Here is a 27,985-nt window from a genome sequence, read left to right on the forward strand (position 1 = left end):
GAGAAACCCATGCCAAGAAAATTCCTTCTCCCGGCTTTTTGCAGCAAGCAACCTCCGATAGGGATCACTGAGAATCGAGTCACTTCATTTACAAACTGGAGAGCCAAATCTGATAGACATCAAAATCTGAGGTAAGTCAAGGAGCGATGGAGCGCTGCCAGTTCCCCAAATGAATATTCATGGCAAATATTCACCCAGCTCCGAGCTGGAGAGAAACCGGCAGCAGAAAGACTGCCCCTGGGAAAGGGAAGGAGAGGGATCAGGCTTATTTCATCATTTTTATTGAGTGCAATTTTCTCTTTAGTACAATATTCTCTGAAAGTTACTGTTACAAACTCCGACAATTTCAACACAATCAACAAATTGGGGAAGGAGGCAGGGGGAGGGAGGGCAAAAAAAAATTACAAGGGTTGAAATCTTTTACAGACATCTCACTGGTTATGTACAGGACAAGGTAGGGCTGGCTGGCACGGGGCACGCTGCGGCTCGGGGGGCATCACCGTCATCATCTCATGGGTGGCGGAGGGCAGCGGTCCCCAGGGACCAGTGTCAATCCCCTCTCCAGTGCCTCTGTGGTGCTGGACTTGATGCCCCTGCAAGGAGGGAAATGAGAAAAGGATGAGAACAAACATGTCCCATGCTGGGAGATGAAGCGGCACTTCCCCAAAACCATGTGCTGGAATGCTGAGCCCCTTTGTCCTGCAGCCGATGGCAACTGCATCCAGCAGAACCCAAAGACTTCTTACAGCAGATCCAGCCTCTCAAAGAAAGAAAGGAAAAAAACCCACAAAAAGCAGTGTTTAATTAATATGCTGTCAGAAAACTGATGATTTCACTGAAAGCTCTCAATTTTTTCCTCGGGGGAACAAAAAGGAATGGAAGAGACACATTTCTTTGTGTGAAGATGAGATGCTTCAGTGAGCAGAGACTGAGCCTTGATTTTGGGGGCGGGAGGGTTACTGTGTACCCCAGCAGTGATGATGCTTTTCTTTCTCCCCCCTCCCACTGTAGTACGAGCACCCTCAGGTCTAAAGCAGAAGCAAACCATCAGGCACCATGAAAAACTCTTTCCAATGTAACAAAGCCCACTCATTTTGTCTGCTGCCAGGGGGAAGCCAGAAGGTCTCCAAACTAGAAGAGCAGCACCAGGAGCACCTCCTTCTCACCCTGCAACCAGGAAGTCCTGTGTAGCAGCAAAATCCCATTATTTAGCTGCTCTGCAGAGGCAAAGATGCTTTTAATATACAGCTGCAGCTTGGAAACATAAAGGCACCACATTAAATAACAAAGCAGTTGACCGCTGTGTCCCTTTGCTGGGCCACTGACAACTGGGGCTCAATGGCTAATTATTGCCGGGTGCCTCTGTGCCTCTCTGAACATACCAATGCTTTCAAAAAACAACTCCAGCTATGTCTGACATTTCAGTGCTCTTAAAATGCATCATTCTCCTGAATTAAAATATTTTTTTTAGCAAGCCTGGGTAGTAATGAAACTTTTATTTAGTAATTTGGTGTTTGCAGAAAAAGGGGCATGGGAGAAAGCATGACAGAAATTGAGACGATCTAAGGAAAAAAAAAGAGCTTTGGCTGGGGGAAAAGATATCACTGCATATTCCTTATGCACCGGGGTCCATTTTCAGTGCTTGGAGATTCAGTCTCATGGCTCCCATTAGCATTAACGGGAGCAGAACAGCTAAACGGCTGGAAAATCAGTGACAACAGAAATACAACTGATGTTTTACAGAAGGCAACAGACGCAGGGTGCAGCAGATGCTGCTGAACACACTGCTGAGCCAGATGGGTCCACAGGAACCCAGGGCTGCAAATCAAGGTGGTTGCACCCAAGTCAGTGAGGTGACAGTGATTGGTATCGGCCACGGATTTGGCCACATTAAAGCTGAAGCCAAGCAATGGCTCCAGCGCCACCTTCTCCCTGTGGCCTTTCCCAGCTCGTTTAGCCACAGCCACCCTGCCCGGGAGCAGTGGAACTGGGGAAGGGTTTGGGGTTTATATTCCCCTGAGGAGCCTGTGCCTCTCCCGGGGGAGGTGCAGCAGCAGCCCCTCCCTTCATCCAGGGACAGCTATGGATGATCTGCAAAGATCCCGAAGGACCCAAAGGTAAGGTCATGGGCAGCCAGGAGATGATGGGGAGGGGGCAGCACATTTGATCACTCCCCAGGTACACAACCACTGAATCACCCCCTGTTGCACATCCCATGCTCCAGCGTGGGAGCCCCTGCAAGCAGCACAGCACAGAGGGCTTTGATCTCAGCCTGTAACTGTTGGCATGACACAAATAGCAATAAAAGGGCCACGTTTGTGAGATGAGAAGGCATCCCATAAGGGAAGGTGTTATCAGCATCAGTATAGCTGTAGGAGAGCCAGCATCGTGGTTGGGATGCAGGCAGCATGCCAACCCTCAGGTGCTCTCCCTTTCCGTGCTTATGGGAATAGGACAGCCCAGGCAGAATTGCAAATACCCCAAATGATCAAAGGATGAATGGCATTGCAAACCCAGCTGCTATTCCTGAATGCTACTGTGGAAAAGGGGTGCGGCTTCAGAGCAGGTAAGGGATGGACGCACGTGTGGAGCTGCCCCCAAAGCCATCACTGTATCACAAACCACTTCAGAGAGCCCTTTTCAGGCTCTGGCCTGGCTCTTGCCCTTTGGGCAGGAACCTGCTGGAGCTCTGTCCCCATTTGGGCATCACTGGGGTTGGGGTATAGCACTGCCACCCTGGCACTAACCCCAGCCAACAGACCAGAGCCAGCAGCATCTGGCTGTGGACACCTCCCCACATTACTGTGGTGGGGAATCAAGAATTCACCCTATAGCATGATGGGGGAACAATGAACCAGCTGGCCTGCACACATTTCACAGCCTGCCTGTGAGAGCATCCTCAAGGCTCCAGCCCACATTTCTGACACCAGGCTCACCTTGCTTCTTAGGCAACACTTGGCATGGTCTGTACCTCCTGCCATCAGTCCTGCTCAGTGCTAATTAGCATTGATAATTGCACTGATGATGACCATAATTTCCCTGCTCTCTCTCCCTTACCTTCTTGCAAGGGTTCAATTGCCTAATAAGACCCCTGGGGATAACAATTGAGAGAGGAGCAGGTTCACCCCCACCACGATGTCAGCTCCTGGGCAAGGTGTGGGGATAGGAGAGCAGAGAAGGGAAAGCCACAGCATGGGCTGGTGGATGGGGAAAGCTTGTTTACTTGGGGACACGGAGAAAAGTTCACTCCAATTAACTTTTTAAGTGGATAGGCATTAACCTCCCTACACTTACCTAGAATTAACACAGCCTTAAGTAGATTTTTGCCTAATCCACCTGCACATCGGCCCTGAAAGAGTGAGTCTGTTTTGGGAAAGAACAGAGTTCAGCTAATCCACTTAAAATTCACACAGCTGGTTTGCCCAGATTAACCTCCTCCAGCACTTCCCCCCAGAGATGGGCCGGGAGACCTCAATGCCATCCCATCTCTGCCACTGGCACGGCCACGCTGTCCACGGTTGCCTCACTTCACACTGCAGCTGGTTTCTCCTCCACTTGCTGTGTGTGTGTTAGGGTCTGCTGGGACCCGCTGATCCGCCTAAAACAGGCACAACAGAGGCACACACCAGGGATAGCCCTGGAGAGCCAGGGGCTTCAACGGCATTTTAAAGGCCAATGGCCAGAGGAAGAAGAGCAGAAGCAATAGAGATGCTCAGACACAGATGGGGAGGGAGCAGGCAGCTAATCCTGGGCGGGAGGGATGCTCACAATGCTGCGCCATGTAGGACAGCCAAAGCAGATGGGACACATTGGGACACTGTCCCCAGAGTGTCAGCAGCTCTGACAACCCAGGAAGGCCCAGCTGGATTGTACCATAGTCACCAAAGGAAGATGCATTTCCTTCCCTAGCACTGATTTGCTTCTCTGACAGGAACTTCTTCTCTAAGCTTTAAGGTCCCTTCTAAGTCAAACCAATCTAGGATTCTATGAACCAAGAGACCAAATTTAGTGCCATGGATACTGACCCAAAGTACCCAAAGGCATTTGCCTGGCTCCCATCTCACAGTTCCTCTCCTGATCAGAGCAGCTGCATCTGCTCCTCTTTCCAAGGCAAACCGTGGGATGGCAATATAGTCCATCATGGTCCAGTGACAGATGGACACAAGCCAGCAGACATCCCTCAAGACACAGATGCAGAACCACAACCCAAGCGCATCAAAAATGGGAGAACGCAACACAACGGCAGCTCTCACACCTCCAAGAGACAGGGTTTGGAGAAGGTTGAGCACAGCCATTCCCCCATGGTAGGAGAGCTGGACAAGATGATCTTTAAAGGACCCACCCAACACAAACCCATTCTATGAAAAATGTAAGCTGAAACAGGAGCAACGGGGTAATCACTGACAGGGTGAAATAACTCGCCATGGAAGTCCCATGGGCATGGACTTCGTATGTTTTCCATCATCACTTAGGAACTTTCCGGCTCCTCTGAAACAGAGGAGATTCACTGGGAACTGCTGAAAAAGGTCTTCTTCAGGCTCTTTGAAGATAATATGGAAGGTTCCCAGGTTCCAAGTCATAATTAGATCAGAATCCACTCTGGCAGGATCTTTCACAGAAGAGGCACCAATGCAGATGATGACATGGTGGTTAAATAATCCCCTGCAGCTCCTTGCACAGTGGGGACATTAAGGAAGCAGGAGACACACAGCACCTGGATGAATGCATGAGCTGGATGTGAAACCGTGGCCCCAACCGCCTCCCTTTCCATCTGCAGTCGGAAGAGGATGGTTGGCCTTGGAGCTGCAGAACATTTCTGAGAGCTTGAAAATCCATCACAGGGTCTATAAATCCATTCCTCATCTTAGAAACCAATTGATCCCTTTTTCTTTAAAGTCAAATTCAATGTTTAAGAGCAATGATTTCCAAGTGAACATAGAGTGGCTCAAATATATCGGCAGCTTTTACGGATCAGAGGCAAAAGCATTAATTCAGACCTCAACAAATGCAAACGTGTCTGTCCCCATCATACAACAAAGGTGTTGGTGGTGATGCAAAAAAACCCTCCATAGGTGATGCCCAATGATTTATGCTAGGCCACAGGCCAGCTGTGATGCTCCCCTGACTCCCAAAGGGATATCCTCAACCAGCAGGCAGGGATGCAGCCAGCTTTATTGACAAGACCTCTGCAAATCAACCCCAATACAACCCTTCCCTCACTCCAAATCGGAATCCTCCCCATTGGCTCGTCAAGAGGATGCCATTGCCCTGCAGAGGAGAAGAAAGCAGAAGAAGAGAACCTGCAGGGCTCAGGCTGGTGCCAGGGAGCTCCTGGGGCAGAGATGAAGGAGAAGGGAAGAGGAACAGGGGGAGAGACAGCCCCATTTTCTCTAGGGAAAGGAGCATTACAAGCACCAGAACCTGACAGGCTCAGAAATAATGGTCTGAACTCGCTGTTATTTAAAAACCGGCTGCCTGCTGTTTTCATCGCAAGCCCCGCTCTGACTTGCAGCAACATTTAAAATTAAATATACATAAGTGCTTTCAAAGAACTGTTAATTTGAAGGTCATTAAATGGCATAAAATACATTCCTTTTCTTTTTTCTTTTTTTCTAGAAAGAGGCACATAATAATGCTATTAATACATGCTCCTCTTCCACGTTCAAAAGCTCCTTCTCGCCTTGGATGTGCTAGTGGATGAGTTCACCTTTGCTTGCAGTGGCACGACATCTCATTTTAATTACTGCTATTGAGAAAGCTGCTGCTGAATCCTCCATCGCGCACAGTGCAGCCCACCAGAGATGGGGTTGTACGAAAGACACAGCAAAACCCCAGGGGAAAAGATGCAGCTGAATTGTCAATGGGGGTTTTTGTGGGGGGATGTGGGGAGCTACACAGGGGGGCTGACACTGGAGGATGCAGAAGGGAGAGGGCAATGTGAAGCCAGTTGGCAACACCCAGTCCAGATGTGATCACCTTGCCCACTCACTCCCACACCAAGACCTGGGGCCAAGGTCTGAAAAGGTGTTTTGAAGCAAAATTCCGTATTTTTTATGTAATACAACATGAAAAAAAAGACAAAGCCAACACAGACACACACACAAAAGACACAAACGGGCTGAGGTTTTTGCAGTTGCCATAGGAATGTAGAGGAGCTGACAACTGCCAAGCATTCCTGTGAAAGGACAGGAACACGGCAAGCACGAGCTGGGCTCACTCAAAGGCAACCCAGGCGAGCAACCACATCCAAGTGCTGCTCCTAAGCACAGAGGCAGGAGCAGTCAGAGGAGCAAGATGCCATGAATGAGCTTCAGCTACAAGAAGCTACAACCAACCCCAGCAGACTCCACCAGTGAAGGGCACCTCTCAGCACTAGCATATGCCAGTTGAACCTACCAGGACCCTGTGTGATGGATAAAACCCAGCCTAGAGGAAAGGTCTGTGGAGTTGGTTCATTTTGACAAGAAAAACCTTTTTCTAACTTTCATTTCCATGCAAACCAAAACTGGAGGGAGGCATAATTTTTGAGCCATCCCTTACCTTTTGGGATCTAAGAAAGGAATTCCAATGGATCAGAAGACGATGTGAAACAGGAGCTTTCGTTTTTGGACCACAGTTAGTGGTTTCACTTTTTTTTTTTTTAATATACTTTTTTTTTTTTTCTTTCTGACAAATGTGGGGGTCTTTCCCTACATTTGGCAGAACTGCTCCACGATGGCAAAGCATCCAATGGATCCAAAACTGCACCACTCCTCAGTGCATAAAAACATACCCCCAGGTCCCACCACTGCCTGTGGCTCCTGCCCCATCTCTGCACAAGGCAAAGTGAGAGCATCTTGACATCTTCTCCATGACATCACTAATGAAGGAGACTTCTTAAATGACCTGGACCAACCAGTGACCAACCAAGTACTCAGGAGTCTGCTTCTGACACAGGACTGAATGTTGGCAGCAAGCCTTGACTTAGGCAGCACCCCTTTGGTGGGGCCCTGCACCTCCTATCCTGGTGAGAGCTTCCTCCTTGGCACCTGATGAAGGAAAAGAAGAGCCAGTCCAAAGACACACAACCACACTGTCATGACTAGGCAGAGATAATGCTATCATTCCTGGACAGAAAGGCTTTGTGAAGCATGGGGAAGGCTGCAAACCACTGCTGTGCAAACATGGTGCCGCTCTCAGACAAAAGCCTCTCCCTCCTCCATCAGTGGCAGTCCTGGGGCCCAGATGTGCTTCCTTTCCATGCTGACACCCACAGCACAAGTTCCTTGCAAGCCAGAAACTTGCCTGCAGCCACCATGCCATGGGCAAGGCAGCAGTGGTACTCTGCCTATGGGTGTTTGGCAGCTCGGGTGAGCCAAGGGCCAGGGAAGGTCATGAGCATCATCCACGTTGGGAAATCAAACCAAGACGTAAAGCAGGACTCAGTATCTCTGAAAGCATCTGAGTACTTGGGCAGCCAGTTTATCCACTTGTGGGTACCCCGTCTGCTGGGTTGGATGTGCAGGACTCAATGCTTCATGTTACAGGTTTTATGCTAAGAAAGGTCTATGGTGCCATCACATCATCCCTCCATCCAGGAGGATGCAGAGCAGGGTGCTGGACCAGCTGCTTCACAGGTGCTTGCGCGGCCAAGTGACATACAGCAGGGGAGTCATAAAGGTGGGGTTTTGATATTTAGCCTGTGTCGCTGTCATTCGCTTCTTTAAATGCCTTTAGCTTCCTTCTAATAAAAGAGAAACCATAAAAAAACCCACAAAGGATCCTTCACTGCCAGCGAATATCAATGTGGCAAGGCAGCGCATTAACATGCACAGCACCCGCTCCATCTGCATGTTGTATTCCTTGTGACAACATCCTGGAATACAGATTTGGGCCACGAGTATCCCAAGAGGTATTAGCAATCGTCTATCAGACAGGACGAGGAGCAGTCCCTGCTGTTGTAAACAAGGGGTGTTTTTCTCTGTCTCCTTCTCTGGGGGGAGTTCAGTGATTTGAAACAAGCTCATTCCTGCATCTTGTTAGTTCCTGTTCTTCAGCAGAGCAGTGGGTCATCTTCTTCAGGCAATTAAAGAACTAAAATTTCAGGTGTAAAAAGCACCCCATCACCAGGGTCCTTCATCTGCTGATGGTGTCAGCCACCATCCTCCTGAACCAAGTACATACTCCCCACAGGACACAAGGGGGTCCCCTAGCCAGAGAGCAGCCTGATGGCCTCAGCACAGGGGACAACACTCACACCCAGGACACATGGACAGGCACTGGCAACAGCAGAGGAAGAGCTTGTCTCTTGCGCTCAGTGCCAGCAAGCAAATCTGCTGAGGCATCTCCATAGTATAAATGGACGTTGGGCAATCCAATGGTGCAGATGGACAAGGAGCAACCCCATGGTGTGATTGGATGTGAGGCATCTCCACAGCAAGGAAGGACAAGGGGGAAAACCCACAGCACAGGTGGACATGAGACATCCTCCAGGCACTGATGGACAAGGCATCCCCACGGCACAGCCAGATATGGGTACCCCCACAGCACAGACACAAGGTATCCCTACGGCACAGCTGGGTGTGGGGCACCCCCAAGGCCCAGGAGGATGCAGTACATCCAACACAACATGGATGCAACTCGGCGCAAGCAGATGTGGGGCATCCCCACAGTGGGGGTGGATGCTCAAGGAGGACAAAGAGTTTCTCACACATGTATGGTCCACCAAATAAGAGCAGGGACCAGCAGCCCTTGAGGCACAGTGGGCAGCCTGCCCATGCCACTGCTCTCCCTGCCATGTGGGTGCCGCTTGCTTCCAGGGCAGTGCCTCCAAGACCATGGTGATGGATCATTACAGCCTGCACACAACCATCTAAGTAAAAGCCTTATTAAGAGTTCATTCATTTTATAAACTCTCAGTGCGATCCACAAAGGGAAGTTAGATTGCCCAGTCTTACAATATTCTGTGTAAACACTGACACGCGTCTAGTAATTTTAACTAGATCAATTTGCAAAGGAAACCGACGGTTGTACAAAAAGAAAATCAAATTAAACACAGGGAAACATTCACTGGAAGAGGCTTTAAGGAAGCAAGTAGTAAAACACAGAGAAAGGACGGATGGATGGACAGAGACACACACAAGACTAATGGACCTACCTCTGAAGCCATGAAACCTAAGTCTGTAAATCAATGTCAAAATCCTTAGGTCCACAAGATGGGGAAAAAAGTCCTCCATAGCCATCTTCCACACATCGCTGAGGCTCGGGAGGCCTTAGCAGTCTGTTTCCCAGAGCACCTCTCCTCCTTTCTCCAGCAGTCACCAACCCAGTCACAACCACACAGCGGCTCCTCTGGTCCCATCCCGTCCCCATCGCACCGGCCGGCCCTTGGCATCCTCCTTGTTTGCAGGATGCTTCGCTGTTGGGCACTTCCCTGCTCCCTCCCACTCCTGGGAGCTGTGGGCACAACCCCTGTTCCCCCCTGGGCTGGGGACCAGCTGGCTGCTGGCCGCAGGGTCAGCGGTGATCTTCGGTTACGGACAAGCAGTGAGTCCACAGTAGGGTAACGATGTACACACACGCATGAGCGCACACACACATGGGAACACCTCTTTCTGTTTTCCAGGATGGATTGGTATCTTTTTTAATCCTTTTTTTTTCCTTTATGGAAAAAAAAAAATGCAAGCAAAAGAGAAAAAGAAAAAAACCCAAACAACAAAAACCCCAAGGTTTTCTATTGAAGGTACATCACTTCTTCAATATGAAGACATTAACTGGATTGAGTCGGATCCTCCATGCAGTGGTCAGCGAAGTCCTTTGGTAGTTGCTGGAGTGGCACCCGGGTGGGATGGCAGGGAGCTGTGGAGAAGTCTTCAGGACACTTCCGCCCAGTCCATGAGCAGAGAAGGGAGTGGGGTGAGCAGGGAAGGACAGGGCAGGGAGGGAGGTCAAAAGAAGAAAAGGAAGGTGGTTTCTCCAGATGGGATGCTCCATCTCATGCCTGTCCCTTCCCCTTTCTCAGTTTTGACCACTGCTCACTGGTGGTGGGATTGGAGTCTGGTATCTAGAGTTTGGGTTTGCTTCCCCAACGCACATTGGTTTGTCTTCATTGTTTTTCTGTGTTTGTTTTGTTTTTTAAATATATGATTTGTACATATTTATATGTATTTATAAGCTGTTCCCCATGACATTGGTAAGTGTGCTTTTGTTGGTGAGGAACGGAAGTCACCAGTTAGAGATGAGTCCCAGGAACATCCTTCATCTGCGGTCACAGTCCCCCAGGCAGCTGCAGCACCTCTCCAAACGCTGCCCCACGGGGCCTGTCAGTTCCTCCCCTCCCACCTCTGCCCCTCCGCTATGTGCCCTCCCCGTCCCCTTCCCCATAGAACAAGGGACGTCATGCCATCGAGGTTGGAGACTGACTCATCTGTACTCGCATGGACTGGACGCTGTTCAGGATCTTCTTCTGGTGCCCAGCCAAAGTCACCCCTATTCTCAAGAGGTCTCTGGAAGACAGACAGAGAAATATCAGTGGGCAGCTGAGGGCTGGCGTATCTGGTTTGCTGTCTCTTGGTGTGGTGAGGGATGTAAACTCAGCTGGTCCATGCCTTTCAGCAGCAGAACAGCCACAGCACCCAAGTACAGCCCTGTGAGTATCACTGGGACAAAGTGGGACTAAGAGCAAGGAGACCCACACACTGACCCCCATATGGTGAACACAGCCACCTCCAGACTCAGGGTGCTTCTGCTGACCAGTGCGATGGATACTCACACCTTTCCTTTGCAGGCGCCTTAAACTGACTTTCCCACCACCCTGCAACCCCAACCAGCCTTGGACCTCACATGGCACCCAACTTACTCGGATGTCATCTGGGCAACAAGCTGCAGGGAGGTGAAGCCAGCAGTCAGGAAGCTGTCTCGGTACTGGCTCATCTTCACAGCGCTCAGCCAGTCGTCTACTGAGGTAAAGGCAGTGAAGTCGGGGATGGAGCGGTCAAGGAGGGGCTGAGAAGGCCTGCAAGAGGACACACCGCTGGGGACAAGCCCAACCAGTGCCAAGGGGCTGCCTTGCAAGAGCCCAGCCAGTGCACAGATGCCCTCCCCAAGCCTGTGCTCTTGTGCATCCCCCAGCACTGCCCTGCTCCCACCACATGCCTGAGACAAGGAAGGCCGTGAGGAAGGCCAGTCCCATGAGGATACTGCTCTGCTGAGCAGCACTTTGCAACCCCACACGTTGTAATCCAGCTGCAGGAGCTGCAGGGACAGAGACACTGGCAGAACAGACACTGCACCAGTATGGTCACACAACATAAAGAATCAATAGCAAAGAATTATTGCTGTGGCTTGACTGAAAACTGTGTTCTTTGTCTGCCTGTCAGGCAGAGCAAAGACAGAAACCCCCCATGCCTGGCAAACGATTGATGAATTCCTATCCTTCCCTCCAGCAGCACAAGCTGTGCAGGGAGCCTCTCGCCACGGCTTGGGATGCAGACCTGAGAGCATCCCCCACATGCTGGGAGACTCACACAGCGGTGATGGTAGCCACAGTTTTGAGGCTTGCCGGGTTGCGGATCATTTTATCCAGGGTGTTGACTATCTCAGTGAAGCGAGGACGGGTGTTGCGGTCCTTCTGCCAGCAGTCCAGCATCAACTGGTGCAGGGCAGCGGGACAGTCCATGGGTGGTGGGAGCCGGTAATCCTGCTCAATGGCATTGATGACCTGCAGGGTAGCGGGGAAGAAAGCAGCATGTGAGGAGGATGAGGGACTTGGAGACCTCATATAGGAGGAAAACACAGCCAGAGCAGTGGGTAAGCCACCCCTGCCACTCCTCATTCTGAGCCAAGCTCCTTGTGCGGGCAGAGGTGCTACAGGCAGTGCTGCCACAGACTGGGAAGGCAGCTGCCAGCCCATCTGATCAGCAGCAAAGGGAGCAGGAGGAGACACTCCTGGCTCTGATGGAGCTGGGGCACTCAGAGGTTAATCTCTGCTCTGATGCTCCGCGCACCGCAGTTCCTCTCTGCGGAGAGCTGCCACTCATTATCTCAGCAGATCGCATCGGAGTACGGCAGTCCAACTACCAAAGCTCTTTCCCTGCTCGCAAACCCTCTGAACATTTTCAAAGGCCCTGTGGCTTGCTGAAGTCCAATTACCAGCCCACTGGCTTTTCTTCCCCATTTCCCTCCTTGCATCCTCCTGTTCCCTAGCCTGTTTCATCTCCAAAACTGAGTGCTGCCGAGGCCCCATGAAAGAGCAGATAACCATTCAGGCAGGGATTTGTTTTGGGAATGAGCCCACCACCACCTCCAGAGCTGTGTAAATGACCCCCAGTGCTTACATCTTGGTTGGACATGTCCCAGTAGGGCCTCTCTCCAAACGACATCACCTCCCACATGACAATGCCATAGCTCCAGACGTCGCTGGCCGAGGTGAACTTGCGGTAGGCAATGGCCTCTGGTGCTGTCCACCTGACAGGGATCTTGCCCCCCTAAGGAAAAAGGAAGAGCAGCTGAGAAACAGCTTCCTTGGCAGAGGTGCCTGGACATCCATGAGCCAGGGTTGGAGCCATTCTGCACAGCCCTGGCTGCCAGTCCTGGGGATGCCACCAAGGAGTGAGCTGGTGGTACCCGATGTGATGAGGAGACAGAAGCCAAAAACATGTTCATGGATGTATCATGTACCTGCACAGAAAGGCCTCACTAAGCAAAACAAAAGGGTTTATCCCACTCACATGTGACCCCTGAATGACATCTCCCCATGCCGGCTGCCCTACAGGACCCAGCACATCAGTAACCTGTCCCCAGGTCCCTTACCCAGGGAGACATTAGATGACAAGGGCTATTAGCAGGAATGTATTAGCACTTATCACAGGTTAAGAAGCCACAGCTATCCCCATGCATCGACCTTCAAGGTCTAACCTAAAAGCATTCTCTTCAGCATCATCTGGGCTCCCACAACTGCTGGAAGGTCCTTCCAGCCCCACTTCTGGAGAGAGATGCAAATAGGAGAACATCTTTAAGCCTCAAAGGAGACTCAGAAAGCACTGAAACAGGAAAGCACCTTTGACACAGGGCCCCTCATTTCTCCTAAAGGCTCAAAATCAGGCTCAGTGTCTCAAGCCATCCCATTAGCTCCTGGCAGAATGCAAAGGACTGGAGGCCATGCCAAGAGGGCAGGGATGCTGTGGAGGGACAGTGTACACAGAGGGAATGCTCCAAGGGAAAGCAACCCTGAAATAACAGCAAAACCAGCCAAGGGATGAAGAAAAACCACAGACATGTCCAGTATTTACTGGGGGCAGAACTGCATTGTAAAGCGTTCAGTGCAATTGTTTTGCGTAGGCTTTCTGCCGAAGTGTCAGCTGCTCTTGAAAGATGAATGGCAAAAAATGTGATTTGAATAACTACAAATGGAGAAATTAACTGCTAGGTTGTTTTTCCTGCCTTTTCCCCAGAGCTAAAAACCTGCTGTGGGAGGCAGAGTGATGTAATTGCAGGCACAGCATCACTTCCCAGCTGCCGGGGAGATCTATTATGGCCTAAATTAAATAAAAACACAGATGAGACAACCTCTTTTATCTCTAAAGGTGGTGAAAAGGCTACTTCTTACCCCATCCCAGCAGATACTGCTGGGTGTCTGACCCAAGGCCATTGCCTGCAGGACAGGTCTGGGCAAGGAGTGGGGCAGGTCCATTGTAGGGGGGAACATCCCATGAGCAGGGGATGAAGAGCAACAGGCTGCAACTGGGCCAAAACACAAAGTCAGCCTTAAAGGCACTCCACGGGTTTCCCACTTTGGAGGCTGGAGCCCAAGAAACTGCTGCTACAGGAGTCGGTGCTGCCTTGTGCTTGCACCCAGTGCAGTCTTTTAATTAATCAATTAGATGAGGCCAAGGGGTTGCTCATTCCCTTCTTCTCTAATCATCTTTAACACTACTAAGGGGCTCACGAGCTCGCTGGCCGGAGAATGGTCATGGTGGGGACTTGGGTGTCTCCTGGGGTGGCAGGGAGCAAAGGGACAGTGGGGTTGCCATGACCTACAAATGAGTTAATTAAAGATGAGAAGGGTGGCTAGGGAACAGCAGAACTCCCATTAGGCTTGACTCTAATTAATACTGGAACAAGCTTCCAGCAGAGAAAGGCAGACCAAACCTGGAGCACCAGGGAGTTAAAATGCCATCGCTGTGCCAATGGGAGATGCTGTGATCTCCCTTACTGTCTCTGCAGTGACTCCTCCATGCACCTTCCCTTCATGGAGGAGAAGGAAGGGGCTTATCTGGAAACTGCTAAGGGCAGAAAGGTGCTTGGAGGAGGAGTGATGCAAAAAACATAAAGGGCGAAAGAGAAAGGAGGCAAAAGAGGATGATGGGTGGGAACCACAGCCAGGGCCTTTGGGGCACAAGCCTGTGTGGTGGGAACCCTCCTGAAATGCTCCCACTCATGGTAGAATCTCTGGAGCATACATCCAGTGCCCTTCCCCCAGGTCCAGCTGGCAGCAGACGCAGGGCAGGCACTGGGGATGGGCAAAATAAAACCTCACAAGGTACCTACCAAGGAGCTGGTGTAGGTAGGGTCGGATGTATCGTCCTGCAAATAGCGCGAGAGGCCAAAGTCAGACACTTTGCACACCAGGTTGCTGTTGACCAGGATGTTCCTGGCAGCCAGATCTCGGTGCACATAATTCATCTCTGCAAGGTACTTCATCCCAGCAGCAATTCCTCTGAGCATCCCCACCAGCTGGATCACTGTGAACTGCCCATCATTTTGCTGCAATCAGAAAGAGTAGGCACTGGGGTGAGCATACAGACCCCAGAGCTGCTCAGCCCAATCTTAGGAGGATGCTGCACCTCCACAGAGGACTACCCACCTGCCCTAACTGATTAAGGCAGAGGTATGCCAGCATCTTACCCGCAGGAAGGAGTCAAGGGCCCCATTCTCCATGAACTCAGTGATGATCATGACTGGTCGGCTTTTGGTCACCACCCCTTCCAGCCGAATGATGTTGGGGTGGTCAAACTGCCCCATGATGCTGGCCTCGCTCAGGAAATCCCGGCGCTGCTTCTCAGAATAGCCAGCCTTGAGTGTTTTGATGGCCACGTAGATCTCCCGCTTGCCAGGCAGCTTCAGGCGTCCTTTATACACTTCTCCAAACTCCCCTGCAAGTGCAAGACCATCCACTACCACCTACTCCTCCACAAAAAACATTGCAAAGCATAATGGTACCTTGAGCTGCTTGGTCTCCAAACCAACTGGATGAGGAATTACCTTCAGCAATACTCTCCTCTATAAATCTACTCACCTGTCCTCTTTAAAAGGGGCAATGTTTGCTGCTGAGGATGTGTTTAGGCTTGCGACCTTCTCCAAGGTGACAGAATCCAGGACCGACAGAAGAAGAGGCTGGGGTTGCTCTTGCAAACCCCCTAATAAGGATTTGCAGAGCAAGAGCAATAACATTTAAGGACTACCCCAAATATCAGTTGTCGGCCTTGATAATCTCAGTTACCTTTTTGCACATCACTTATCTTGGAATGGAAAACAGTTGGGTCGTTTGCATTGCTGCCCTCTGATTTAAAATGCAGAGAAAACATCCTCTCATTTTCAGCAGGAGAGCTTTTCCTTCACCAAGGAAAAATTTGCCTGTGAAGGGATTACGTTTAAGCCAGGTTTTCAGCCACTCTGCCTTGATGAGTAGCAAAGGGCAGCTGAAACATCGCTGAACTCGATCCCGATCAAACTAGCTCATTGCTTCATTGCAACTTCCCCCTGGCTTCTCACTTTCTCTTCTACAAGTATGACACGTTAATTTAAAAATGGCAATAAAACCAGCACAGATGACATACAGATATGTGAATGCATGTATATATATACATATGTATGGAAATATGGCACAGACTAGAGCGAGATCTGATTTTTTCTTGTTATCTCATGGAAAAGCCAAATGGGAAATCCCAAGACACCCCACTGTCATCTAGCAAATATGTTCATAGAGCTTTTCCTGCCTCATAGGAACTTTAAGAACACAAACCAACTTTGTGTCTGTCCTAATCCATCACAAAACCTTGAGGTGTCCTCGTCTAGTGGGCAGATCCCCGAAGACTGGAGATTGGCCAACATGACATCTCTCTACAAAAAGGGCAGGAAGGAGGACCCCAGAAGCTACAAGCTTGCCAGCCTGACCTTAGTGCCAGGGATGGTCATGAAGCAGACGATCCTAAGTGAGATTATAAAGCGTGTGCGGGAAAACACAGGGACCTGGCCAGCAGTCAGCATGGGTTCATGAAGGGAAAGTCCTGCTTGACCAACCTGATCTTCTGCAATAAGGTGACCCATCTGCTTGATGAGGGAAAGGCTGTGGACATTGTCCATTAGGAATTAAGTAAAGCATTTGACACTGTCTCCCACAGTGCTCTCCTGGAGAAACTGGCTGCCCATGGACTGGATAGGTGTATTCTTCACTGGGTTGGAAACTGGCTGGACGGCCGAACCCAAAGAGTGGTGGTAAATGTTATCACATCTTGCTGGTGACCGGTCACTAATGGTATCCCTCAGGGCTCGGTGTTAGGGCCAGTGTTGTTTAACATCTTCACCGGTGATCTGGATGAGGGGATTGAGTGCACTCTCAGTAAATTTGTGGATGACACCAAGCTGGGTGGAAGTGTTGATCTGCTGGAAGATAGGGGGGCTCTATGGAGGGATTTGGACAGGCTGGAATGATGGGCTGTGGCCCTGGGATGAGGCTCAGAAAGGCAAAGTGCTGGGTCCTGAATTTGGGCCACAACAACCCTATGCAATGCTACAGGCCTGGGGAAGAGTGGCTGGAAAGCTGCTTGGCAGAAAAGGACCCGGGGGTGCTGATTGATGGAGCTGAACGTGAGCCAGCTTGTGCCCAGGCAGCCAAGAAGGCCAACAGCATTCTGGCCTGTATCAGCAATAGCGTAGCCAGCAGGGCCAGGGCAGTGACCGTCCCCTGTACTGGGCACTGGTGAGGCTGCACCTCAAATCCTGTGTTCAGTTCTGGGCCCACCACTGCGAGAGAGAGATTAAAGTGCTGAAGCGGGTCCAGGGAGGAGCTGCAGAGCTGGTGAAGGGTTGTGGAGCACAAGTGTGATGAGGAACAGCTGAGGGACCTTGAGGGGTTTAGTCTGAAGAAGAGAAGGCTCAGGGGGGACCTTATAGCTCTCTACAAATACCTGAAAGGAGGTTGTAGTGAGGTGGGAGTCAGTCTCTTCTCCAAGTAGCAAGCGACAGGACAAGAGGTAATGGCCTCAAGCTGCACCAGGGTAGGTTTAAATTGGACATTAGGAAAAAAATTCTTTATCAAAAGGGTAATCAGGCATTGGAACAGGCTGCCCAGGGCAGTGGTGGTATCACCATCCCTAGAAGTGTTCACAAACCATGCAGATGAGGCCCTTACTGACATGGTTTAGTGGGTGGTCTTGGCAGTTCTGGGGTAATGGTTGGCCTTAATGATCTTAAAGGTCTTTTCTAACCTAGTAGATTCTATGATTCCTTGAGGATTTCCCAGTGAAGGACCACACATACACCCCTGAAAACTTCTCCAGGTGGGTGTCTGGCCACGCAAGAGCAGTGGAGAGGGCAGGAAGGAATGGGCGGCAGGCGATGGCAAGACCCACCTGCTCCAATAACTTCTTCAATCTTGACGAAGGATACATCAATCTCCTTGGCGAACTCTCGGACTGCCTCGTTGGGATCCTCATAGGTGAAGGGGTCAATGTAGATCTTCATTCCTGGAGACCCTTGTTGCAGGAAATACAGGAGCAAAGCAAAAGGGAGAGAAAATAAGAGCATTTGTGCCATGGCCAAGAACTGGAGACCCCCATGTCCTCATACTCTCTGTACACCCATTAAGATGACTGCTATCACTGTCCTCACATGCCACCTCCATAGACCCTTATCATCCTCTTTGGTCTCCCCTATTCTACCTGACCCTCCCCTACATTCCCTCTTCTCCCCCTCTGCCTCTGTTCCTCCACTATTATCCTCCTTCTTCTTCTTCCTTGGCAATGGGGAGCAGTTATAGACATGAACTATAATTAGCTGGCTTTATGGTGAGGGCTTTACGAGGCTCTATGCATTAGTCAAGAAATATTTATTTACCCAAAAAAGCCTCTGATAGCTTTGTGGCAGCTACTAAATTGACAGAGTGCAGCAATTATAATCAACAACCTGTATGGAGCCATAAAATACAGCTTGGCCCGCCTCTGTGACAAGTGTGCAGTCCCTCACACAGGGGCAACACACGCAGCAGGACCCAAACATGCTGCAGGGAGATGCAGGAAGTGGGATCTTGCCCTTTTCAAATGGCAGAGAAATCAAAAGAGGCCCCTAGATTCCCCAGATGGTGTTAGCAGACATCTTGTCAGGATGCTCTGGGGCTTGCAGAGCTGCAAGGGGCACAGCCACAGGTCAGAGCATGCCCACAGCCATCCCTGGGCCTGAGCTGAGGACTGTACCATAGTCCCCAAAGGGGAACCTAAATGGGCTGTGGTCCCCCTGAGGGGGATCAGACTCCTGTGCCATTTCTTAACCAAAAGAGGACTGGGGATGGTGTAGCAGCCCCTCAAGGTCATCTCTGGAGGAGACCAGGAAGGACATCACTGCCTGGTCCTCCCTCCTGAGGCACCTTGCCCTTACTGTGATCAACAGTGTTTGATTCCTGTCACACTGGTGTTTCCCAAAGCTCTTCTAGAGGCAACCACAGATGAATGCATGGACCACAGTGTTTTTCCTGTGCAGCTCTACACTGGGAATCCAGATCAGCTCCCGGCCACTTTGCAAGTAATTTGGGAGGAGGCATGAAAGCCTCACAGAGGGGCAGTGCTGGTGTAGAACAGCTACAAAGGGAGAACTGTTTGCAGGGCACCCAGGATTTGAGAGGGACCGGACAGGAGAATCCTCATGCCTAAAAGGGCCACCTGGGGCAAAAGCTCTGCACCTTGGAGGCAGGCGGGGAAAGCTGCAATGAAGCCATCTGTGCATCTCCCAGTTCATAAATCCCTTTACAGCTCTGTCTCATACACTTTAACTGCCCCATAAATTTTTTTACAAGAGCAGCTGATGCTCCAGCCAGGATTACAAAGGGATTTACAGGATCATAACTGAGACTGACTCACTGATCAAAATATTGAAGAAATAAAGGAGGCAATATGCTGAAGTTTCCTGCCCACCACCAATACAGGCTGGTGTTCAAACACCCTCTGATGTGCCCTGGGGTCTGCCCCTAGGCTCAGTGAACACCAGGTTTAGCTCCCCCTCTAATGCCCATCCCATCCGAACAAATGCGATTAGGGCACCTAAACCCATTACTCGTCTCTGCAAACCTCAGCCACCGGCTCATCATCACTATGCTGGCAAAACCCAGGCAAAATGCCAGGTACCGGAGCACAGCACCAAAGGCAACCCACGCTGAGCTTGCCTGCAAAGAAAACTCTGCTCCTAAAATCACCCCAGTACTCCTAGAAACTGGATTAGGCCATTTATCTCTACTGCAGATGACGGCAAACCTTTTATCACTCTGAAAGTTTAAGCACTCTGCCCCACAGCCCTGACTCCAGCATTAGATTCTTTCTGACATCATTTTTCCTTGGGAATAAATATCGCTGGGACAGAGAAAAACCCCTTCCCACTGAATCACCACCACTCCAACAGGGCGCTTTCCCTATCTACCTTATCTCAAGACTCCCAGCAAAGGAGTGGCAGAGATAAAAGCATGAGAAATGACAACCTGAGAGACCCCATCTCACCCCAGAACCAACCCAGGGCAGTCCTTACCAGCCGGCAAACCTGGGGTGCTCCTGGGAGGAACAGCAGAGCTGCAATTGCTGTGCTGCTGCTAAACGTGTGGCTGATTTGTTCCAATGGATGCACTTTTTATTCCATTAGCTGCTGGCCACAAATTTCTCACCTGTTTTGCTCAAGCATCTGCAATAACCAGGCGCCTGGAGGCTTGCTAACCTTGAAAGGGTTTTGCTGTGCATCCAGGAGCCCCAGTACCCAGTCTTCCTGGCACTGATCCTCACATATCCCAGCTTTAAAACTACACACAGACACATGCTTCGTTTCTTTCCTACCTGGTTTGAGCACCCTGTGTTTTGGAGTGCTTGGGGTGAGCTAGGAACACAGCTAGGGCGTGAAACATTTCAAACCAGGAGGAGAAACAGGATAAATAAGCCCACCTGCAGCCTGACACAGACCAAGCCATCAGGCATCAAATAAATCTTCCCCCGACATCCAAGGTGCAGAAACAGAGAAACAAGGAAGGAAAAGCACAGGTCCATTGTATTTAAGCATCACCCAGTGATGTTCTGAAAGCATCCAAAAGGTCCCCCACAGCCCTGCCATCATGTTGGGAAGGTTTGGTATGCAGCTGAGAAGGTCAAGAGTTCTAACGTGGTGTTGCTGGCTTGGCTGGGATCACCTGGCTGCCTCCAAACCCTCTCCTTCCCTGTCAGCACTCCTGTTTTTCTCTGCCAGACTGATCACTCTGTCTCCACCCCTCCCCCCTCGATCCTCCATCCTGCTCCTGCCCTTCCCCAGCCATCTTTCACCCATCCCTGCATCCCATCACATCCCTTTTTTCCCCAAGCAGGTGGTCTCTTCCGACAAGGAAAGCAAACTCCACCTGGGAGACATCTCTAAGAGAGCATAAATGGGATTTACATCCTGTGGGCATGGACCCTGTGAGCACTGGGTGGCAACTACTCACCCCATGAAACTGATACTTTATTATCAAGGGCACCTGAGCAGACATTATACACAACAGTGGAAGGAGCAGCCCAATACTGGGCTGCAGCAGGAAATCAGTTTATCCTCCCTCTGAACACCACCTCTCTCCTTCCCTACCTCCTTTGGAAGTCTTCACAGGATCCTCTCCCCATCCCTTGTCCCCCTACATCTCCCTCTCCCCCCAAATCCATCCTCATCCTCCCGATCCCCCTCATCACTCTTCTTTTCCCACCCTCAATGCTGCACCACTGTAAAATCCCCCCAGACACCCTGACACACAGTTGTGGACATCTCTGCTCCCACCCTATGGCGCTCTCCACCTGTCCCATGGGGCTTTCATCCCCCTGCCACACACACTGAAGGTGGAGGCATGGGGCACATGCTGGGTGCAGGTTTAGGAGTGTTTCCCCAGCCCACTTTCCCCGCTCACCTCTCCCGGTGCTGTAGTGCTGTAACTTATCGCTGTACACCGCCTCCTTGCTATAGGCACGCTTCCTGGGAGACAAGGGGAGAAAACAAGCCAGGCTTGAGGGACCAGTAGCTGGCAGCAGCCCCAAACCACTCCCCTGAAGCAGCACTTGCTGATCAGTGACAGCTTTGTACTCCCTCCATCTATGGGATCTCCCATCCCTCTCTTCTTACCCCACATCTCTCCCGGCTACATCTTAGCACCTCCACTTACAGGGACACATTCCATGGGGACCCACCTGCTGCAGACAATGGAGATGGCCACCAGTGAGACAATGAAGACCACTCCAGCTGCTGCGGACCCTGCGATCAAAGGCAGCTGCTCTCTCAGCTCTGACTTGTAGTCATCTGCAAGAGAAAAGGGATAGGGTGAATTCTCCCTTGCACACTCATGGAGCAAGGGCAGCCTCCTGGGAAGGGATCCTGTCATGCCCCCTCTGATTCCATGGGCGCTGCTCCCCTGGGAGGGTGGTGGAACAAGGGGGATCCAGGCAGGAGTGTTGGTTGAGGTAGGTGATGAATCGGTGCTGCGTTGCACAGGGAAGGATTGTCACACTTGGCTCACACATACTTTGGGTTAAAAATGTGGAAGAGAAGGTCCTGGGAATGAAGTCAAATCCACTGCACATAGGCCCAGTTTGCTGCAGAGATGAGGTTCACAGGGTGGCTTTGTCCATCGCTCGGGAGTTTCTCCTCCCTCAAAAAAAATTTAAACCTGTTGGCCGTTTTGACCAAATTTAACAGGAGCGAACTCCTTTTGTAGAGCCACAGCAACTACAGCACCAAGCATCCCTCAAGCCCCCTGCATGCCCTTGGCCACCTGCTGTGTCCTTCAGCAGCAGACTGAGTTGAAAGCCAAGGTGGCATAGGGAGGACTGGAGGAACCCCAAGAAAGCCACTTGCAACCTCCATGTGCCTCCCCACATTTTCCTCCTCTTCTCCCCTGCCCCATTAGTGGTGTGGGCACCCGCAGCGGGCAGTATCCAGCAGACCCCACACTCACAGGGGCTTCTGCAGCTCCCCAGAAACATCCCCCTACCTCCAATTGTCCCCAGCAAGGTCTGCCAGGCTGTGCCATCAGCCACAAGTGAGTTAAAATAAACTCACTCCAAAAGAAGCACATAAGCACCCCTTTATCTGTATTTTTCTATTCCGCGGTTAATTAGTAGCAACTAGATTTATCTCCTGCATGCTGCTTAAAGCCTGAGAAATTCTCATCTAACCATCAATTATTATTTAATAATCTACACTATCCGTTCTTATTAAATTTCAATTAATTGCTTATTTGAGGCAAGATTTTTTGTCTCGCTTCTCTAATCTTGAATATTCAAGGCACTGGGAGGGTTTATTACCATTTCCTTCCCTTCGGTCCCCTGCGTGGTCCTCCTCTTCCCACTCCACTCAACAGGGTGACCCGGTTTTAGGAAAACAGAAAAGCTTTAGGAAAAGCAGGCAGCAGAGCTGGGACCCATAGGTGTCACCTATGTGGAGCAGGAACCATGCAAGCAGCAGCAGGGAAGGGCTCTCTGAGGGGACTTCATCTGCTCCAGGAGTGCTTCATTCACTGACTTCTGTGTTAGTTCTGAAGCTGGGATTAATGAAGAACCATCCCAAGGGATCTAGTATTTGTGGGTGCAGGGAAGGACTGGGGCCAGAAGAATGACAGCATGAGGCCAGAAGCCACAAAGGTCATGAGCTGGTCCTTTTCCTTCAACACACCACCTCAGGGTGGCAAATCAGCTTTCAGTGATGGCTCTGACCTTTCCAGCTTTGTCCTGATGTCTCATATGCAGTCCTGAGCATCCCACAGTCCTTCCTCCAGGGATCTACAACCCTCCTGTCCTCCCCACCCCACGGTGCCAGGCTCACAGCTGGTGGCAGGGGGTCTCTGCCACCACAGCTGGAGGCAGGAAAGACAGAACCACAGCTAAATAGCAGGGGGAAAAAAAGAGAGCTGAGAGATTCAAAACAGATTACTCCTCCAGCTGGCGATTAATAAGACACTGCTGTAAATCACCTGGCTTTTGCCACGCTGCCCGCTGGGAGCGAGCTTTGCAGAGGCAGGTTCGTTTAATCCAATTAGAGCTTGAAGCTGTCACTGGAACAAAACAACCACCCCGTTTGCCTCCCTGTGCCCCCTCCCCGGACTCACCATCCGTCAGCGTCTGGAAGCACATCTTCCCACTGTATTTGCCATAGCCGGCTACAGTGCGGGCTCGCACCTGCACCACGTACACCATCCCGGGTCGCAGCCCCTCGATCCTGGCTGTGTTGGTCTGGCTGCGGGCCATGGAGGAGTTGTACTCGTTGTGATCCTGAAGGCATCACCGACAGAAACGGTCAGATGCAATGGGAATGGGGAACAGTGCTGGGGACGATGTGCCTTGCAGCCCACCCGTCCACATTGATGGCAGGGATGAGTTTTATCTTCAGGGGAATCAAGCAGTGGCCCTGGTTCTGCTCCAGAAGGGAAAGCACTGGAGCCTGGGGAAGGAGGCTCAGACCCTCCTGGTTGCCCTTGATCCCTGATGCAGAGAATCTCCCAGAAACAGGACCTACAAGCTCTACTTGTCTTCTAAGGATCTGGGGAGGTCCCACAGGCAGCCCTCCTGGTCACAGCATAGCAAAGAGCATGGAGCAGTGGGGAAACAGTAAGAGCATCCACAGCAAATATACTCATGAGCAGCAAATTCCTCCTCTTTGAACCACTGATGTCCCTGCACATTGCAGAAACATCATGCAGTTACAGAAACACCATAACATGCCCTATGAGGCCCTGCTCAAGCAGGTTCAAGGGCAACTGGCCTCTGACAAGAGCCCCAACCCCTACGATCACTGCTTTGCTAACAAGGGTTCTTGTGCTAAACCTTGCTGGAAGCCTCATGCATCCCAAATCTCATTTTCTGCAATGCTCCCCAGTGCTTTGCTGTATAGGGGCTCTGGTGAGATCACCTAATTATTCACATTTAGAGGAATTCATTCAAGCTGGCAAGACACAGGAGGGATGAACAGCTTGGCCATGGCACGGTTCACCGCAAGGGTCGAGTGTGTGTCCCCTGTGGGCAAGGACAGCTGCCAGTGAAAGGATGCAGCGGGAGGCAATGACCCGGCAAAGGGACAACCCTGATAACTCTGCCTGGTGTTTTCCATCCGCTCCTTTCCTCCTGACACTGACCCCAGGCTCCGAGTCACTGCTGGCTTTAGCAGATACCAGAGCCAAGGCAGCAACAGCACTTACGTACCGGAGAAAATGCTGCCATGGGAGAATTAGCATTTGTGGCCACATCTCTTCCCTTCCTCTGGCCGCAAATCATTCCCACCCTCCCAAGCCAGCGCAGGTGACCTGCTGCTTGTTCCACCCCCCATCCCACCACTCTGACTCTTGTCAGCAGAGAGCCTCATCGATGTTCCCCATCTCCCAGCAAGCTCAGAACCTGAGCAGCCTCCTGAGCAGCACAATACAAAGCTCCACGTGTCCCCAGCCCACGCCCCATTGCAAGGTTTCCACTCGAGCTTACTGCTGCTGGCCTGGAGCCCACAGTGTTGCTGACATCGGGTGTGCAGATGCGGCTCAGCTTCTCGTAGTAGCGGATCTCATAATCCAGGATGATGCCATTGGGCTGCTCAGGCTGAGGCCACGAAAGCGTGATGCTCCTCATTGTGGCACTCACCTGGTGCATGATGGGGACAGTAGAGGGTGCTGGCAAGGAAGCAGGGGAAGAGTTAAAATTATCAGAGAGGGGTAGGACCAATGGCCCTGGGGAGGGCAAAAATTCCCTGGACACACAAGAGCATCCCTAATATCCCATGCCTGTGGCTGTTCACCATACAGGACAAGTTCACACGTTAGCGGTGGGAAGAGCAACATCTCAGCAGCTTATGTGGAACCAGAGCAGCAAGCTGCAAGGGAATTCTGGTATTTAAACCAATGACTTTTTAATTAGGGGTTTAGAAATCCTCAGTGCTCCTTCTCCCTGGGACTGCTTGCTCCAAGGATGTCTCCCACAGTGGGGCAAAGACAGCAAAGCTCTCCCCAGCAGGGACAAACCAAGACCCAATGGCATTTTCCAGCTCCACTTGCCATCTTTTGCTGTAACATCCTCTCTGGGGGAGCCAGCATCCAGCACTACAGGAGCCTGTACCGCAGCTGTGACCCCATGTGCTGTTATAATAGGATGTAGGAGCAAAACTCTGCCAACCCCCAGGACGATGATGGGAAACCAGCTCAGGAACACCCCAACCCAGTAAGGAGATCCCAGGGTGCTGGAGCCTGTGGCACAGCTTTGGCTCAGCCCTGTCCCAGAGGAGCTGCTGGGCCTGCTCTCAAAGCTCTCGGGGGATGCTCATCCTCAATGCCCAAATGTGTCTCTCCCAGAAGTTTTTTCCAAACCCCAAGCACTTGCAAAACACTCTCAAACCATCCTTGAGCTCCTCACCCACCCAGAGTTAAGAGAGCAGGTTTCCCAAAATAGTTACCAGGCACATTGTCCCCACTGCTCCTGCTCCATGTTCTGCTCTCTGCTTCCACTGGAACAATCCCAGGGCTAATCTGCGCCTGAGCATCCCTTCAGCCAAGGACTCCCACAGCCAAGTATCCCTGGAGCTGAGCGTCCCAACAGCAACAATGCTGTCCTTCCACCATCAAAGACACCAAACTAATATATTAGCCAGGAGCCACTTTTCCAAAGGCTTTTTGCCCTCCAAGTTATACTTGAAAGAGTCAGAGCCAGCAAATATGGCCCTGATACTGTACTTAATCCTATCAAAAAGCCTCTCTAGCATGACCAGGGCAGAGCTCAGCTTGGCACAACCAGCTTGGAGCATAGGATAGTGCCATGGAGGGAATCTGGGTGTGATGGGAGCTCTATTCCATGTAGCTGCACTGGGAGATGTCGATAGTTTGGCACCACCTTTGTTTACCTGGCATATTTAATACCTGGTTGTTTGGGGGGGGGGGGGGGGGCTAATCTCTCCACAACCATTCCAAGACGTTCATGGGCTGAAATTAAACACTTCGCTTGATTGCTGTTAATTGCTGCGTTCCCCACCCTGTTAGCGTGGATAGCTGTGTGCAGGTGGATGGGGCTGGGAGCAGCCCTGTGGGGTGAGATGCACTAACCAGCCCTGCGGTTGGAAAAGCCAACTGCAAGCCAAGCAGTTTTAGATGGTCAGCACTGATCTTGCCCTTGACATGCCCAACGCATTTCCACCACATTACCCAGCAGCCCATCCTGTGGCACTGGGAGCATTTCCACGTTAATACCCATCCTTTGCAAGACAAACAGCCAGTGCTGGGCTATGAACAGATAGCCACAGGTGGCCTGGCTGTTCCCAGCTTCCAAGCAGCCCCGGGGCAGGATGTGAGCAAAGAAACACCCCAAAAATCCCACCCTGGAAAAGAAAAGGCCTGGAAACAAGAGGCAGGCTTGACTGCATGTGGTTCAGGAGACAGCGATGCCAGCCAGGCACAAGCATAGATTTGTACTGCCCGGAGCCAGGAGACTTAAATATTTATGCCAGGTTTCTCTGCTGCGCTATCCCAAGGGAGCACCTTGGCAAAGCCTGCCTACATGACACGCTCAGCACAAAGCAGGAATTACCATTCCCTTTCTCTGCCCAAAGCAGATGGGTTTCCATCTCCTTTACTCTCTGTGTTCCTTGTTGCAGCCTGGGACCAGTTTCCCCCTTGTCATCTGTACCCCCAGCCTGCTGGCATCCCAGCTTGGCTCAGAGCTGTTGTTCAGCTCCTGACACCTGATCAGAAAAAGGGAGGGAAAGGGGCAGGGGAGCCTGGAAAAGGGAACAAGAGGAAAATTATGGGAGAGCAATTTGCCAGAGGAGACAGAGCCTGAACTCAGCCCTGAGATGATGCTCCTTCCATCCTGTAATGCTGTTCCTTCCATGCTGTAACGCAACCAGGCTGCATTTCATGGCTGGATTCACCCCATCTCCCTGATCCCACTTGGGAAAAGGTGGGAAATGGTGATGCTATTTCATCCCCAAGCAATCTAGAGGTGGATAAAAACCAGATATCAGTCCCCTCTCTCCCACAACCCAGGTCTCACTTTTCCCATCCCATCCACCTCCCCAATACTTTTCCTTCCTCTTTTCCTGGCCTTTCTTCCCTCTTGCCACCTTCCCCACAGCCCACTTGGGGTTGGCTGCAGATTTACCACATCCATCACAGACCACTCACATGCAAGGAGCTTTATCCTTCAGATGTGGAGCTTCCTTCCACATGGAGCTTTTCATTGGTAGAGTATGGCTAAAACCCCCCAGCATTGCATCATCCCAGGACTCACCCGCTTGGTTGGTGGTGATGTTGACGGACACGTGCTGCTGGGGGAAGGGGCTCTTGTTGGAAACCCCATTGACAGCCTGGATCTCAAAGGTGTAGGGCGTGTGTGCCCACAGGTTGCTGATGAAGACCCGGGTCTCTGTCAGCCCCAGCTGCCTGGGGACAAAGTCCACATTGTCATCACAGCGGGAGCAGGCGCGTCGGTCCGACCGGCACTTCTTGCAGATGATGTTGTAGGTGACATCGTCCCGACCCCCTGTCTCTCGTGGTGGGTGCCACTCCAGGATGATGGATGTCTCATTGACGATGGAGATGACGTTGCGGGGACCAGACGGGACACCTGCAGCAAAGGAGAGTGCTTGAGACAGCCCTTGTCCAAAATGTTATGCTCAGCCCTACTGGGGCTCAGCGGGAGCCCTGAGGGCTCCATCATGGCTCCATCTGCTCCTCTGCCCATCACATCCTGCCTCAAGAGGGATTTGGTCTCCATAGCTTTGC

General features: G+C 51.2%; 1 protein-coding gene across 3 annotated transcripts in view; it reads right to left on the bottom strand.

The window, feature by feature from the left end:
* Window positions 1-265: 265 nt before the first annotated feature.
* EPHB1 (EPH receptor B1) overlaps window positions 266-27,985 on the bottom strand; it is a 77,674-nt gene continuing 49,954 nt past the window's right edge. For 2 of the 3 annotated variants that reach the window (XM_061465235.1, XM_061465237.1), the window contains exons 5-17: window positions 27,492-27,827; window positions 24,708-24,889; window positions 23,342-23,504; window positions 21,429-21,537; window positions 21,152-21,216; window positions 17,610-17,732; window positions 14,884-15,131; window positions 14,527-14,742; window positions 12,315-12,464; window positions 11,505-11,698; window positions 10,838-10,993; window positions 9,137-10,484; window positions 266-593 (exon numbers count right to left, since the gene is read on the bottom strand). In XM_061465235.1, the coding sequence (XP_061321219.1) occupies window positions 10,376-10,484; window positions 10,838-10,993; window positions 11,505-11,698; window positions 12,315-12,464; window positions 14,527-14,742; window positions 14,884-15,131; window positions 17,610-17,732; window positions 21,152-21,216; window positions 21,429-21,537; window positions 23,342-23,504; window positions 24,708-24,889; window positions 27,492-27,827 (2,051 nt within the window). In that variant the 3' untranslated portion in view covers window positions 266-593; window positions 9,137-10,375. Of the gene's footprint in view, window positions 594-3,294; window positions 3,599-9,136; window positions 10,485-10,837; window positions 10,994-11,504; window positions 11,699-12,314; window positions 12,465-14,526; window positions 14,743-14,883; window positions 15,132-17,609; window positions 17,733-21,151; window positions 21,217-21,428; window positions 21,538-23,341; window positions 23,505-24,707; window positions 24,890-27,491; window positions 27,828-27,985 lie in introns of all 3 variants that reach the window. The other variant, XM_061465236.1, reaches the window with a different exon arrangement.

This window comes from Pezoporus flaviventris, unplaced genomic scaffold (genome assembly GCF_033815535.1).
Source record: "Pezoporus flaviventris isolate CSIRO_AGI_PZ_B2104156 unplaced genomic scaffold, CSIRO_AGI_Pfla_v1 ptg000040l, whole genome shotgun sequence".
Taxonomy (NCBI): Eukaryota; Metazoa; Chordata; class Aves; order Psittaciformes; family Psittacidae; genus Pezoporus; species Pezoporus flaviventris.